The 15408-nt window shown below is 44.1% G+C and overlaps 1 protein-coding gene and 1 long non-coding RNA gene across 4 annotated transcripts in view; one reads left to right on the top strand and one right to left on the bottom strand.

Moving 5' to 3' along the window:
* Positions 1 to 626: 626 nt before the first annotated feature.
* Positions 627 to 8797, top strand: LOC131923449 (uncharacterized). The gene is made up of 2 exons (XR_009382619.1): positions 627 to 712; positions 8372 to 8797. It is a non-coding gene; the product is annotated as an uncharacterized LOC131923449 (long non-coding RNA).
* Positions 2813 to 15408, bottom strand: part of Cab39 (calcium binding protein 39) — a 78038-nt gene continuing 65442 nt past the window's right edge. For all 3 annotated transcript variants that reach the window (XM_059278485.1, XM_059278484.1, XM_059278486.1), the window contains 4 exons: positions 10935 to 10994; positions 8471 to 8536; positions 4435 to 4578; positions 2813 to 3817 (listed from right to left, as the gene is read on the bottom strand). In XM_059278485.1, the coding sequence (XP_059134468.1) occupies positions 3629 to 3817; positions 4435 to 4578; positions 8471 to 8536; positions 10935 to 10994 (459 nt within the window). In that variant the 3' untranslated portion in view covers positions 2813 to 3628. The remainder of the gene's footprint in view (positions 3818 to 4434; positions 4579 to 8470; positions 8537 to 10934; positions 10995 to 15408) is intronic.

Below are 15408 nucleotides of genomic sequence, written 5' to 3'. Positions count from 1 at the left end.
CACAGCTGTCACCATCACTAAGGCAGCTAGGGCAGCTGCTGGGTACAGTCACTCCTATACTTGGGTTCAGAGGAGGGCCCTGTGGCCATCACAATACAGGGCAAGTACAAGGTACCGATGGTCCTGGACAGGTTGGTGTCCAGCCCTGTCCACGGACTAAACCCAGCCAAGGAACTGCTGGAGAAGGGCACCCGGGAGTTTCCAAGGGCTTGCCACTCACTGGTCACTTCATCTTGGCATCTCAACTGAAAGGAAGTCCCAGCCACTACACAGTATCCATTCCACTCCTACCCCATGCATCAGCTCCGGGGACCAACGAGATGCAGGTGGTAACAAGCTATTGCTAAGTTTTAATTTTGATCAGCCAAAATTATACAACCTGCCGCCTGTGTGGTGTCTGCAGACACCAACAAAAAAGGCACTTCCACTGCAGAAAGAAAATTAACTGCAGAGGACATAATCTCTTGTCTAGGAACCTGGGGTGTGTGTGTGTGTGTGTGTGTGTGTGCGCGCGTGCGTGTTGTGTGTGACTGGCCTCTCCAGGACAGGCACAAAGGAAAATCAGACATTTAAGTTTCTGAGGTCACTGTGGGTGATGTGTCACAAACAACTGTTACAGCTTTGTGCAATCACCTGGCCCCTCCAGGCAGTGTGAAGGCAAGGAGACATCTGAGGAGGCCCAGACCTTCCAGGCCTTAGCAAAACAGTGAAGGTATGTGGGGAAGAAGAAACCTTAGGAGAAAACTGATGGTCACACATGGTAGGAAGAGGAATGTGTTCAGACACTTCCGAGGTCTGTCTTTCTAGCAGTTGAATTTTGGGGAGGCAGTGGGCTTCGGGTATCAATGTCTCACGGGAGAATAACTCGTTCCCAATGGTCAGGAGAGGCAGTTTATCAGGCTGTCCTCTTCCTCTAAAGGACCTCACTGGCATCTGTGGGGTGACTATGGAACACTGCAGCCCTTGGGGCTTCCATGATTATGAGCTCTTCTAGTTCTTTCAGGCTAGGATGGAGGTAAGCAGCAGAGGGTGCCTGGTCAACCTGCAGCCCGTGTGTGTGTGTGTGTGTGTGTGTGTGTGTGTGCGACAGAGAGACAGAGACAGAGAGAGACAGAGACAGAGAGAGACAGACAGACAAGGAAGGGTGATGTGACATGAACATCATGCTGTAGAGGGGCAAGCCAGGAAACCGCATGGTGGGTGCATTAGCTCTTGAGTAGGCAAAGAGTGCGACTTAACGTTTCCTGTCCAGTCTTTAACAAAATGTGTGCTTGTGTCTCTTGATGGGACTCTCCACAGTGACATAATGTGACTGTCTAAAGGACATCACAAGGCAGTTTCTCCAAAATTTTATTTTAATTTAAATTACAGGGCCAGCCAGATATTCTGATAAGAAATTCACTTTTCCTCAGGAGAAAGGAAACACTTCCATGTCATTAACAATTGTATACATCTCCCACTTTTTTTTAAAGGGTTTTAAAAAAAATTACATTAAGTAACTGCCTTAAGTAAAATTAACCCTTTATAACACCAAAGAAACCACACCCAGGAGAATCGTTTTGGTAATAGGAACCTAGTAAATGATCACACGTCAAATGCAACTTTTCAATTTTAAATGTTTTCACATTGTTCTGTTTTAAAAACAATCCAGAAGTCTTCTCTGCCTCCAGCTTCCGATACATTAGTAACACACATTTCTTTGACACACCGCACTTCATCTTGCACACCAGGACTCTAGCACTACTTTATGTTTGCCCAAGTGGACACTCTTTTCTGCCTGAAGTTCTAAGAGCTAGCCAGCAAGGAGATACCCCTTCCACTTGGTGTAAGGACTGCTGTCACACTAAATTCTAATTCACAGCACTGGAGGGCAAGGACTGGGTCAGCTCAGCTGGGTCTGCCTCCTGCTGAGGATCTCTTTGTCCAGGAGACTAATGCTTTCCCTACTTCTGCCAGCGAACATGAATTCTCCCTCTCCTCTCCCTCTCACACACACACCCTGGTGGAGAGCGCCTTGGAAACTCTTCACTGTAGACTGCCATCTAAATGAAATACAACACACCTATACCTTCTGGAGTGGTTTTTCTGACTTGTGTTCCTTGAAGGAAACCTTAAAACCTGCTAAGACCCCAGCTGGGAGGCTCCTTTTACTGGTCAATGAATCAGTTAGTAAGAGAGGCTAGCAAAGAATAATGATGTCAATTGTTTAGTCAGCTACAGCCATGCTGCACTGGATCGGGCAAACTCTGATTTTAAGTTGTTAGTTGTGATCTGTGTGTCACTGAGACACCATTCTAGTCACTTTATGTAGATAGAGTCTAGGAGATATTGTTCTGCTGTGGTCACAGTCACAAAAAGTGGTGCAAAATCAGTTGCTTTATAAATACTGATAATTTGCAGCATTAAGGAAAAGGACATTAAAAACCATCAATCTCCCCAGAGGACACCTAGGACTAGGGCTCTTCTTTTCCTAAGAGAAGCCAAAGTTTTAATTATTCAGTTTCACGACTACTGTACTGGATATTACTTACTCTAAGAAAGAAAGGGTGCTCTACATAGGCCCCCCAACCCCACAAAGAATCAGCATTATTAGCATAATCTGTATCATTCATAGATATGGCAATCTTAGGACTCATTTTAAATGAATAAGGCCAATATTCTGCAAGTCCATGTAGTGGACCGAGTTCCAGGTCTGTAGTTCCGCCTGCCAACAGCGCCCGCCCCACTGGTTCTTTTTCTTTTAGTGCTGTGATCCTTAAATGGTAAAATCAGCATTTCCATGTGATCTCAAGTATTCAATTACATATGAGCATTGTTTGTTTTTTTTTTTTTTTTGCAAAACTCAGGTAATAGTTACAGACTACTACAATAACATTCCTCTGCTGTACAAATTAAACGATTTAAAAGAAATGAGCATTCTAAGAATTATATACAAAAGAAACCTGTAAGCAGTGTTGAAATGAAACGTAGATGTCGCTGCTAGCTCTACTGTTGAAAATTCCTTTCAACACATCCAGGTTCACGAGTCTCAAGAAAATCAAATGTCAAAAAGTTCTAGAAAGCTGTGAAAAGCATATATACACTTTCCTTATGACCTTATGAAGCTCCACACTTGAGAAGTTGCTAAGTTTCAGTATCAATTTATTTGCACGTCAACTTTATGTTCCCCAAAGCTCACACTGGATACAGTTCCCCTCTCATCTCCAAAAATCTCTGTCCACGCCATGTTCCTTCGGTGGATGATGTGGTTCTGGGATGCCAGGTGTACCCATGCCATACTGCAGAGATCTGCAAAGAGCAGTGCTGATGTACAGGTGTCAGCTGATGTCGCTTTCATCATACATCTACCTTCATGAACCCAGCCATGTTCAGAACTCCTGGAGCAAATGGAGTCTGTGAGTTCTGAAATGACACAGAGATCAGGGGAAAGGCCACGTGCGCTCTAATGTGCAAGCAGCAGCAGCTACGTTCTCCAACCTGGACTGAAAAACAAAAAGGTAAAATGAAAACCGTTCACTTAACAGCAGATTAGCAGTAATGTTCCTCATGAATCGATAAGAGTGCCTGATGCTGAGTAGCTAACAGCAAGTGCTCAAGTTGGATGGGATACTGAAGGTGTTTATTGAAATTAGGCTTCTTGCTGAGCTGGTCTCTTCAAATCCCTGATCTGTTTGACTAAATAGGTCTTCTCATCATTGAACTGCTCATCCTCCGTTCTGTCGTTCTGGAACTTGCTGAGGAACTCAATGAGTTTGGTCTGGTTCTTGAGGAGGATGTCTAGGATGGGCTGTGTCTTGTTGGGGTTGGCCACAAACACCTGCGTAAGAGAAAACCATGTCTGTCAGAGAGGCATTCAGAGAAGCAAGCTCCTGGGCAGATAGAAACCTTACCTGGGCAGGTAATTGGTTTTTGCTTTAGAAGAGCTTATTTTTAAATGATACAGAGAAATAATAATGATTACATGTTTTAGCACAAAGACTGCCAAGCTCATTCTGCCAACTTTGAAACATAGTTAGGACTAAATACTGGCTTTGATTTTAAAATCAAATAAATTATTTCTGGGCACAAGACGTTAGATTAGATCTTAAGAGGACACCCCTTCCACCCCAAAGCATTACACCATACTTTTGGCTTTGCATTTGTCCTCAATCAGCTGCAGATAGCCTGTGAATGGGAGGCCAGCTTCAGAAGGGGTGGATGGGGGAGGAAGGCAGCAAGGGAAACACTTCTCTGAACAACCTTCTGTGCAAGCTGTTTCCTGCCCCCTCCACTCTGCTTTCCTAGTCTCCAGTCCAAACAGCCCGCCCATTTCCAGGTCCCAGCTTCTGTCTAGACACTGAACTGAGTACCACACTGGTCACGGTAATCAGGCAGTCCTTTAGGAATTGTGATGCACAGCTTTGAAGGAGAGCACTGTTTGGCAGCGTAGCCCACCTTGAACACGTGAAAGGCCTCAAACTGGATGTTTCGGCTCTTGTCTCGGAGGAGGTTCATCATTAATTTGAGGTTCTCGGGTTTACTGATGTATTTCGTCATAATCGTGAAGTTGTGTCTATCTAACAGCAGTTCACCAAGAAGCTGAGAACACATTTATTAAATTAGTAAGCCTTAAAGCAAATAAAAAATTAAACAGCCCATTTTATAGTAATCACGAGACTAGAGACAGGTTTCAAGAAACAGCAAAAATAAAAAACAAAAATGAACAACACAATAAACACTACCCAAGAAAGTGGTCAGAACAAAGGATACTAGGAATTTCTGTTCATTAATCTTAACTAAGCCCCTCTCCCCCACACGTTTTAAATTATATTTAGCAGGGCTTTCCAAGATGAAGGGTGATGTCTGCATAAACACATGCTAAAGTTTTCATTTTCTCACACCTGCCTCACAAAGCTGTATGTCCAGCAGAGGCTCCTCAACAATCCTGACTGTTAAGGAACTACAGCAGCGAGCTGAGACCATCTCTGCCTGTTCCAGTGCGTCCTCCATAGACCATATAAACTCACAGCATGCGAATGGCTACTGCTCAGTTGAGATCTTCCTCCATGTGTTCTCATGCTGAGCTCAAGCTGAGGCCCAGTGTGCTCAGTGTGCCAGCTGTGAACCCTGCTAGGAGCAGGCATCAGCATCATCTTCGTGGACAGAGACGGAGAGTAAAGCATGTCCTGTGCCAGCCTGCCTGGGTTCAGACATGTAACCTGGAGTGTTACTTGCCTTCTTTGTACGTTATCTTCACTATGTATACAATGAGGTCGGGATGGTACTGACCTCTGGAGAATGCAGTGAGACACTCAAGTGTGATCATATGGGGAACATAAGCACAGAACTGTGCCTGATGGCAGCTGCTTTTTTAGCAACCACCTGGTTCCCAGATGAGCTCTAGATATTTGACATTTCCTAACAACTGACCTCTAGGTAAACAGTTTCTCATCATACAAAAAACAAACACCAAAAACCAAGACTCAAAAACTGTGGTGCTGGAGACATGGCTCAGTGGTTAAGAATACTTGATGCTCTTGCAGAGGTTCCTATCACCCACGTGGGCTGCTTTCATGCTGTCCTGTAACCAAAGCTGCTGGGGGATTTCACATTTTCTTTTGGCCTCCCCTCCAGCACCTGTATTCATATCCCCATCCCCGAGTCTGTTGGTCAGGAAAACAAATCTATGCTACTTAAGATTCATAAAGAATTGATAAAACTCAGGCCGACAAGATGGCTCAGTGGGTAAAGGTGCTTCATATCAAGGCTGACAGCCTGAGTTTGATCCCCAGGACCCATGTGGTAGAAGGAGAGAACTGACTCCCTAACATGTCCTCTGACCTCCACACGTGCCCCATCCCCCACATAACCGTGTGATAATTCTTGTCCAAGAACTCACTCTGTAGACCAGGCTGGCCTTGAACTCAAGAGATTCACCTGCCTCTGCATCCTGAGTGCTGGGATTAAAGGCTTGTACCAGCAATATAATAATTTCTATAATTAAAAACTTCAGGCTGGGGGCTGGAGAGATGGCTCAGAGGTTAAGAACACTGGCTGTTCTTCCAGAGGTCCTGAGTTCAATTCCCAGCAACCACATGGTGGCTCACAACCATCTGTAATGAGATCTGGCTCCCTCTTCTGGCCTGCAGGGATACATGCAGACAGAATACTGTATACATAATAAATCTTAAAAAAAAACAAAAAAAAAAAAAACTTCAGGCTTCATATCACTCTGAGTCCTATAATCACTAATCTTCAAGGTAGTTAGCGGCCTGCCTGCATTCTATGAAGACTCACAGTGGGTGTTCCGGATGTGGCTTTCATTGCATTCGCTATCTATCACAGAAGCTACAGGCATTCTGAATCAAGACAAGCTGCAGTTTAGTTATCTCAAACAAGATGACTGAGAACTCAAAGGCTTTGGACACTGAAAATGAAGTTTTACCCAGGGATATAAAGTTGCTGCCCACAGGGAAGGAATAGTGTCTCATCAATACAAAATCAGGTACTTTTAAGGAATTCTGAGCAAAGTGGAATTTAAAATACATCCAGTAAACATTTAAATGAGATTCGAAATCCTTGGAATTCCACCTCCAGTTCCTGTAGAACTAACTTCCTGACAAATGGATGTGTTGCGACATATTTAATAACCACCATAAGACGTACAGAGGCCTGCAGCTGTCCTATAAAGTCAGACAACACGCATTTTAAACTTGGTAGGCCGTATGATCTGTGACAACCACTCACATCTGTTGATACAGTTCAAACAGCCAAAGATGATGTATAAGTAAATGTCTGTGTTCCTATAAAACTTTATTTACAAAAGTCAATCAGTTGGCTGAGTCTGGACTCTAGGCCGTAGTTTGCCAGCTGCATGTGTGTGGTTCACAAACATGCTGATGTGTGTAGGCACACACGTGTGGCTGTATATGGATAGATAGGCACACACATGTGGCTGTATATGGATAGATGGGTATATGGGAGTGTGTGTGCGTGTGCGTGTGCGTGTGGGGGGGCAAAGACCAATACTTGTGTCTTCCTTAGGCACTTTTCCACTTGCCGTATTGAGGCAGAATGTCTTACTCAAACCTAGAGTTGATTTGGTTTAGCTCGCCAGCTTGACCCTGGGTTCCCGTCTCCACCACCCGAGCACACAGGCTGACTGCCGTGGCCGCCCCGCACTCACGTGGGTGCTGGGGTCTGACTCTAGTCCTCATGCTTGCACAGCAAGCACTGCCCCTGAGCTGTATTCCCAACTCCTCAGTCTGCCAACGATTCACTCTTACATTTAGCAGGATTAAGGTTCAAATGGAATTGTCCATATCCTGTGTTGATAAAAGCAAGCAAAGCTATGCATTTCAGTTTCACTATTCACATGCTGGCCCCCAACCCTCACTGCCAAGTCTATACCACATGTGGTGTACGCCCAGAATGCTTTATCTAGTTGGCATGAATCCATTTAAAAATATGTTTCTGCAAGGCATGATGGTCCATGTTGTGGGATGTTCTCTATTTTGTGAATGTATTGCTATGATTGATTGATAAATAAAACACTGACTGGCCAGTAGCCAGGCAGGAAGTATAGGCGGGACTAGCAGAGAGGAGAATTGGGGTAACAAGAAGGCGGAGAGGAGGAGATGCTGCCAGCCGCCACGATGAGGAGCAGGATGTAAAGTACCAGTAAGCCACGAGCCACGTGGCAAAGTACAGATTAATAGAAATGGGTTAATTTAAGATAGAAGAACTAGATAACAAGTCCTGCCATGGCCACACAGTTTGTAAGCAATATAAGTCTCTGTGTGTTTATTCGGTTGGGTCTGAGCAGCTGTGGGACTGGCGGGTGAGAGAGATTTGTCCTGACCGCAGGCCAGGCAGGACTGGAGAAAACTTCAGCTACAGGTCCACGCTTGTCATTTCACTGGGAGGCTTAGACAGAAGGATTCAAGCTCAATTTTAGCTATATAGCAAGACTCTGTCTCAAAACCAAAATGAAACCAAAATCAACAAAAATTTCTTTTCTTGGGGTTTTTTTGAGACAGGGTTTCACTATGTAGCTCTGGCTGTCCTGGAACTCAGAGAGATCCACCTGCCTCTGACTCCAGAGTGCTGGGATTAAAGGTGCATGCCATCACTGCCCAGCCCAATAAAAACTTCAATCCCTATAAAAATATTTCAGAATCTAAAATACTGCACTGTTAGGAGATAAAATCCTCCTCCATCTCCTGTTACACTCCCTTTTGATGTCTCTATCTTACATGTGGGCATTTACCCCATATAGACTACTAATAAACCACAAGCTTGTGGGCATTTACCCCATATAGACTACTAATAAACCCCAAACTCTGCAAAAGTCCTGACTACTCCCAAATCACAAATGTATTTTCTCCTAAAGGTCTACAACCAACATCAGCATGTCCCCAATTCTCCAAATTCAAGTTGCAAATACACAACGAAGAGAAACAAATGACACAAGAAAGAGAATCAGACATACCTTCAGTGACTGTCTCTTTGTCACATAATTTTCTGAATGAAGTAGCTTCTCATATTCACTGAAAAACTGAGACCAGAAAACATACATCAAGGTTAAGGAAAAGGAGGAGCGATAACATTATAAAGTTCAGGGCCGACTCTGAACATCAACAAAGGCCTGTGCTCTCTCACTGACAATGGTGTCAAACCTTCCTTCCTCTGTGCCGCTCCTCTATGCAGGGAGCTCCTGGGACTGGTCCCTCCAGGGTCTAGCAGGATCCAGAGACTGCTCTGACAAAGTCCTCCTCTGCACCCTAAATCATCTGCATAAAGCACTAACTCCTTCTCAGTTTCCATACTCATTGCTTTGTGTTAAACTAGAAAATTCCTATTTATTTTATATACAGGGACTCAATTCATCTAAACAACAGAGAGAAAAATGACGCTGTTCTTTCAAGGTATAAGGTTGAGGAGAAACCCAGCAGTGTGTTAAGCAGAGGTCAGGGAAGGTGAGAACTGGGTTCCAATGTGAACAGAGCAGCACTGCTTAGAAATGGGCAGAGGAAAAGATATCCTGGAAGAAACACAAAAAAGTCATTGCTTGAGAAACTGGAGAGTGCAAAGCTGTAAACCAGAGCTGACAAGAGCCCACCAGGTCTTCAAAGTGGCAACACTAACAAGAACATGTCACCAGGGTAGGAGCCATTAAAGCCAACCCATGCCAGGCAATCTGAGTCCCCTTCAAGAATGTCAACAGAAAATTCGGAGCAACCAGTACATATCTTTTGGTCTTTTAATTAATTGCTCTCCCCATGCTTTAGTCATTAAAAAAAAAACCTAAGTGGTCAGGATTTTAGGAGCATGTACTTTTTGTTAGGACTTCAATTCCTTCTCCCTCAGATCTGACTGTACTTCACACATTTCTGCTAGTTATCTCACATACGTCTTTCTAAAATCTCACAGGCTGATGTCACATCCACTAATAATACATAGGAAACTATTTTACTTCAACATTAAAACAGACTTCATCACCTATAGAAGTTTCTTTAAATAAAGTAGTCTATGTGTGGGAGGTTTTAAATTAAGATAGTAACATGTAGTAAAAAAGGTACCAATTACTAACTGCTTATAATGTTCTAGCATTATCTCTGTGAGCTTTAGCATCAGAAGGCCACACACTATTAGTAGGCAGTTGCTATTCTGTGGTTAAAGAGGTCACAGAGAGTGACCTTTGGTCTTACTAGCACTTGAAGCCAGACTCAGGCAGTTTGATGGTAGAGCAGTGTTCTCCACCTTCCTAATGCTGTGACCCTTTAATACAGTTCCTCATGTTGTGGTGACCCCAACCATAACATTATTTTGTTGTTATTTCAGAACTATAATTTTCCCACTGTTAGGGATCACAATGTAAATATCTGATATGCAGGACATGTGGCAGCTCACAGGTTGAGAACCACTGTGTTAAAGCCTGTAAGGCCCCAATGCAATGAAGGCTGTTGCCTCACACCAGACACACACAAAAGGAAACACCCATGTCCAAACACTCATGGCAGAAATAAAGTGCTGTCAATGTTTCAGCCACTTATGAGGCTGCTTGCTTAGCCACATGCCATGATGCTGCTGGGAGGGGAGAGAAGCAGAAGGAACACACGAGGAAGCACAGGTTCTGTCTCTAAAGACCTTATGATGGAGTGGACTAGGAAAGCAAATGATGAACCATCAACAACATTTAAAACAGCAAAGATTTAAACTACTAGGAGAATTAAAAAACTAAGGCGAGTCTTACGGGACAGACAAGAGGTTTAAGAGGACAGGTATTCGAAGCCTCTAAATGTGCCCATCAGCTCTGGGAACTACTGTGGCACACACAGCGAGACGCCCTCCAGAGGAAGGCACTGTAGCCCTGGAGCAGCGGTGTGACTGAAGGACAGACAGTAAGTCGTCCAAGCACCTGGGATCACCGACAGCTCTCTGGAGGTCACTGGTGCTGCGCCTGACCGACACGCACAGAGCTGGAAGCAATGTCCCCACTTTATGAACGAGGAGGATCTCTAAGCCCCCCAGCAGTAAGTGCCTTGGCCATGGCCACAAGGATTACCCAGGGAGGCAGGAGCAAAGCTGCTGTCCTGCCAACTCAGGCCAGCGCTGCTCAAATCCATCAGCTGCTGCCTCTTTCTGTTTGTAGGGAGCAACTGATGGAAAAGGAAGAAAAAGTGAAAAAAAGTCAGACTAAATTCTCTTTGCATCTTAACTAGATTATCATTCAGGAGCAAAAATGACTGTTTTATCTTCTAAAATAAGAAAAGACGCAAGGGGCAGTGTATGAATCAAGACTTAGCAGTACTCCACGTTGTTTCAGTAAAGCAGTAATTACCATTTACAAACACCGTAGAGTCAAATATTCTGATACAAAACCTACCTTAAATCTTCAGTTAATTTCTGTTAAAAAACTTAGAGATGTTATTTAAAATATTTCACATACTTACTCTATCATAATGCTGTTCCAAAAATTCTGCACTGAGCAATTTATGTCTTGTGAGTAGATCCTAGAAAAAGAAAAAGACGTATTTTTATAGATGTTCTCCATTAATGTTTTCCTAGGAAAGAGAATTCTAAAATATTCTGTGCCAAATTGCCTGATAAACAGATGTTAAATATTAGCAGACAGTATTTAATATTTCATTTCGAATTTTACTCAGGACCATGAAGTTAGCCATGATACAACCTTGGTATCCCTGGGTCAGACACCTCATTTCGGCTCTCTGGAGCTGGCTCGAGCACATGGACAGCACTCCAGCTTGAGTTCCTTTGTGGAGATATCTGAAGAGAACTGATCTGCCGCTCACCTCCTGATAACCTCCCTTCACAGAGGCTTTCTGTGTGTCTGTCCAATAGTCTGCTCCTGATCCCGAACTCTGACTTGACATCCCTTCCTCAGAAAACCTTTGCTGACTGGTCATAGATGTGACTCTACATTTGTTTGTGGGGTTATTTAGTAAAGCCCGCCCCATTTCATTAGACTGTCACTTCCATAAACACAAGAATCACGCTAATTTTTACAAGCTTTGAGTTTCTGGCACCTAAACACTACCCAGTAATAGCAAGGGCTTAGTATTATTAAATAAATCAATGAACGAACCAGGAAAATCAGAAGACATGTCTGAGAAAGCGTGACATTAAATGTTCTTCACAGTATGCTTTTTAAGAAGGCTTCTAACCCCACCCCAAAGATTTATAGCTACTCAAACTGCTGGATAGGGTTTGTGCTGAATTCCCTCACTTAAATAAGGATGTTCAGGAAACTTTGGTCATTTTCCCCAAGTCTCCCATGAGAATTAAACAGGTAAAATAAAAAAGAATTCAGTTCCAGCATTTTTGGAGATGCAGTAGTCACTTTATAGAAACCTTCAGTACACATCTGCTGCTCAGCCTGACTTTTCATACAGGACCTCCACTTGGCAGGCACCACCAACTCTTCTGTCATAGGCAAAAAGGGAAGTGGTAGTGTGGTCAGCACTTTAGCAAGTGCCAATGACTGCAACGCAGAGAGGAACACAATGACGTCAAAGGGAGGTATTAACGGAGAAAACATCCAAGCCTGCCTGTCAAAGAGCATTCTCTTCCCCTTAGCCTGCTACCATGCTTGGTACCACAAGGACAGGGCTTAAATATATGAGCCACTGCTGAATCCCCAGACCTCAAAACAATACCTAAAACAAGGCAGGCACTCAGAAACTGGATGATGGATGGATGAGTGGGTGGGTGGGGGTAGTAAGAGAATAATGTGTCTGTACACAGTGAGTGCCATTTCTTTTTTGTGGCTGAACAATTCCTGTGGACAATTTGAGTAAGTGCAGCCAGAGCCCACTGCTCTCTGGTCACAGTCTACAGAAGACTAATGGAGAGGGCATCTAAGAGGTGCTGACGCTCAACCCAGCCTGGAGTTTCAGAACAGGTCAGTACAAAGTATTTGCTCTAAGATGCAAAGGTCTATGGTGTAAAGAGGAGCAAGAGATTGACAAAAGGGACACATGGCAGAAAGGGAGATCCTCAACATCTCTCTACCCACATGTTATCATCTGGGAACTCAGACTGTGGTCAATCTGGGAAACAAATTTCTATGGTGTCAGGGTAGATGGGACCGAAGGGGGTACTTTAGGCAGCTAAGGCAGGAGTTGGACCTTACGTATAACAGCATGAAAGCCTTCTGTGAAGATGTCCAGGGCCTGGGATGGCAGAGGATTTGTTGGAAATGAGTACTTGCTAAGAGCTGGCTAATATTACAGGTGAAAGGAAGAGACAGGGTCCTGGCAGTATCTCCATCTCCTGGACAAGGAAGGAACCTTAAATTGGGGTAAGATTAGGTGGTAGCAAAAGTGAAGGGAAAAGGACTTGTAGTCAGCGTGGAGTCAGTGACTTAGAAAACTTGGTCTAACCTGAGGTAGACAGTGGGTGGTGGCGCACGCCTTTAATCCCAGCACTTGGGAGGCAGATGCAGTTGGATCTCTGTGAGTTCGAGGCCAGCCTGGTCTACAGAATGAGTTCCAGGACAGCCAGGACTGTTTCAGAGAAACCCTGTCTTTAAAAAAAAAAAACAAAAAAAAACAAAAAAAAAAACAAAAACAAAACCAAACCAAAACCCAAAGAAAGGATCCGTCCCCAAAACAACTTGGGGAAAAGGGTGTGTGGATTGTGTCTGATGTCTAGCAGAGAAGAGAGAGCAGCCAACTTTTAAGATGGGCTAAACCACAAAGCGTCCCTTAACTCCAGGAAGCAGGTGACAGAGATGATCCTGGAGCTCCTGAAAGACTACTGCTACCTCCCAGAAGGGGTGCTTATTTTCACAGAGCCTTGGCAAGTAAGATGGCCCTAGGTCCCACTTAATGATTGACTATGTCCAAGGACATGGAACTCAGTTCTACCTGTGCAGTTCACCCCTTCGAGGTCACAGGGTCATAGAGTTCTCTGAGCTAGAGTTCAACTTGTCCCTGCGTTATTGTCATAAACTGCTGGAGCAGACAGACTGGGTTTCATCTACTTTCTAGAAGACCCCACTTCAAATACAAGCGTCTCATGGCAGGTCTCCATTCCTTTAGCCACTCCTTGAGTGACAGGGATCTGAGTCCCTAATCACTTTCTAAAAGTCACCTGTTTGTCTAAGCACACCTGGAAATAATGTGGAAAGGAGTATTTACCTGAAAGTGAGACAATGGACTGCTCCTGATGTCATTCACCTGTGGTCACTCTGAGGCTGCCACCACACTGTCTGGCCTCTGCACCCACTGTCTGGCTACTACCATTCCCAGGTTCAGTTTTCTCACAAAGAAGGTAAGACTCTGAACAGGGGTAATTATAGTCTAGTTATAACCGTACTCAGTAACTATTTCACTTAGTAGTCACTGTTACTATTATGCTTTACCTCTCTGGGTCAAGGAATGAGCAGTATAAAGAAAGTCATAGAAAGTCAGAAGACCCTTAAAAATGTATCACTGCAGAGAGCATGTGGTTTGTGCTTGTTTGGCACTGCTTTTAAATGTTTTATCTAGTATAATGTTGAAATGGCAGATTTTATTCACAATTCTGAATCTCTGGCTTCTGTAAAATTTGTCTCTAATAATTTGTGTCTGTATTCCTTGGGCCCTCAGCTGGTGCAAAACAATAACCACCAAGTTATTTACTTTACTCCCTCATTCTGTAATTTATAAGGTTAGATACTCAAGTTATCTGCATTTAGTTTCATCCTGTTCTATACTGGCGTCTCAAGATCTTCAGCAATCTTAAGATCCAGTTTCTGGCCAGTGTCTACATACTTGAGTATACATAGTCACCCTTTAGTCATTAATAAAAAGTTCAGCTAAACCGGGCGGTGGTAGCGCACACCTTTAATCCCAGCACTCGGGAGGCAGAGCCAGGTGGATCTCTGTGAGTTCGAGGCCAGCCTGGGCTACAGAGTGAGCTCCAGGAAAGGCACAAAGCTACACAGAGAAACCCTGTCTGGAAAAAACAAAACAAACAAACAAACAAATAAACAAAAAGAAAAAAAAAAGTCAGCTGAGCTGGATGGGAGAACCCACAGAGATCTGTTACATAACTCACCTTGAGTGGTAGCACTCAGTTACCAATGATATGGATAAGCATTTGCTCAGTTAGTTGTAAGCTTACCTCCCTATCTCCTTGAGAACATCTGTAGGGCTAGTAACTACCCACCATGCCCTCAAGCTTCTCAGGAAGGAGTCCCCTAACAGCAACTTGCTTGCTCTACACACCGTGGCAGTGCTACGGTACTTGTATCTTACCTAACTTTTAACTAGCAGATAAAACCCTTAGCACTCCTGACCTGGGGGCTCTTAGCATCAGCAGACTAAACTCCCTCTTAGTGAGCTAGGCATGCCGTCAGTAAACAGGTTCCCTTCCAATGCTTACAAGTCATCTCTCTGGAAACACTCTAGACCTGTCACAGGCATTGTAATCTCAAGCTCCAAGCTCTACTCTGTCTTCCTATGCTCCTTTAGTCTGAAAAGTACAAGTATCTGTCAGCTTCAAACGTCTCTCTCCATCTCTTTCATCCTCAAAACAAACCCCTGCTGGTCACTATCAGGTATTTGGCCACCTGGTTTGCTAGCTCAGTACTCATTCAAGCTCTGGATCCCCGACACTTTTAGAAAGGATGGTTTTAAGCCGGGTGGCAGTGGCACCTGCCTTTAATCCTAGCACTCAGGAGCCAGAGGCAGGCACATCTCTGTAAGTTTGAGGCCAGCGTGGTCTACAAAGAGAGTTCTAGGTCAGGCTCCAAAGCTACACAGAGAAACCTTGTCTTGAAAAATGGGGGTGGGGTGGGATGGTGGTTTTAGTGTGAAGACACAGCACCTGTCACACAAGCTCCATGTGTCTGAAAACTGTGCAGAGTATCTTTTCTCAAAGGACAACATGCAGAAAGCCACCTCTGCAGAGGGATACCCA

Source organism: Peromyscus eremicus, chromosome 13 (assembly GCF_949786415.1).
Source record: "Peromyscus eremicus chromosome 13, PerEre_H2_v1, whole genome shotgun sequence".
Taxonomy (NCBI): Eukaryota; Metazoa; Chordata; class Mammalia; order Rodentia; family Cricetidae; genus Peromyscus; species Peromyscus eremicus.
The sequence above is the reverse complement of the archived record's forward strand: the minus strand, read 5'-3'. Positions and strand labels throughout refer to the sequence as shown.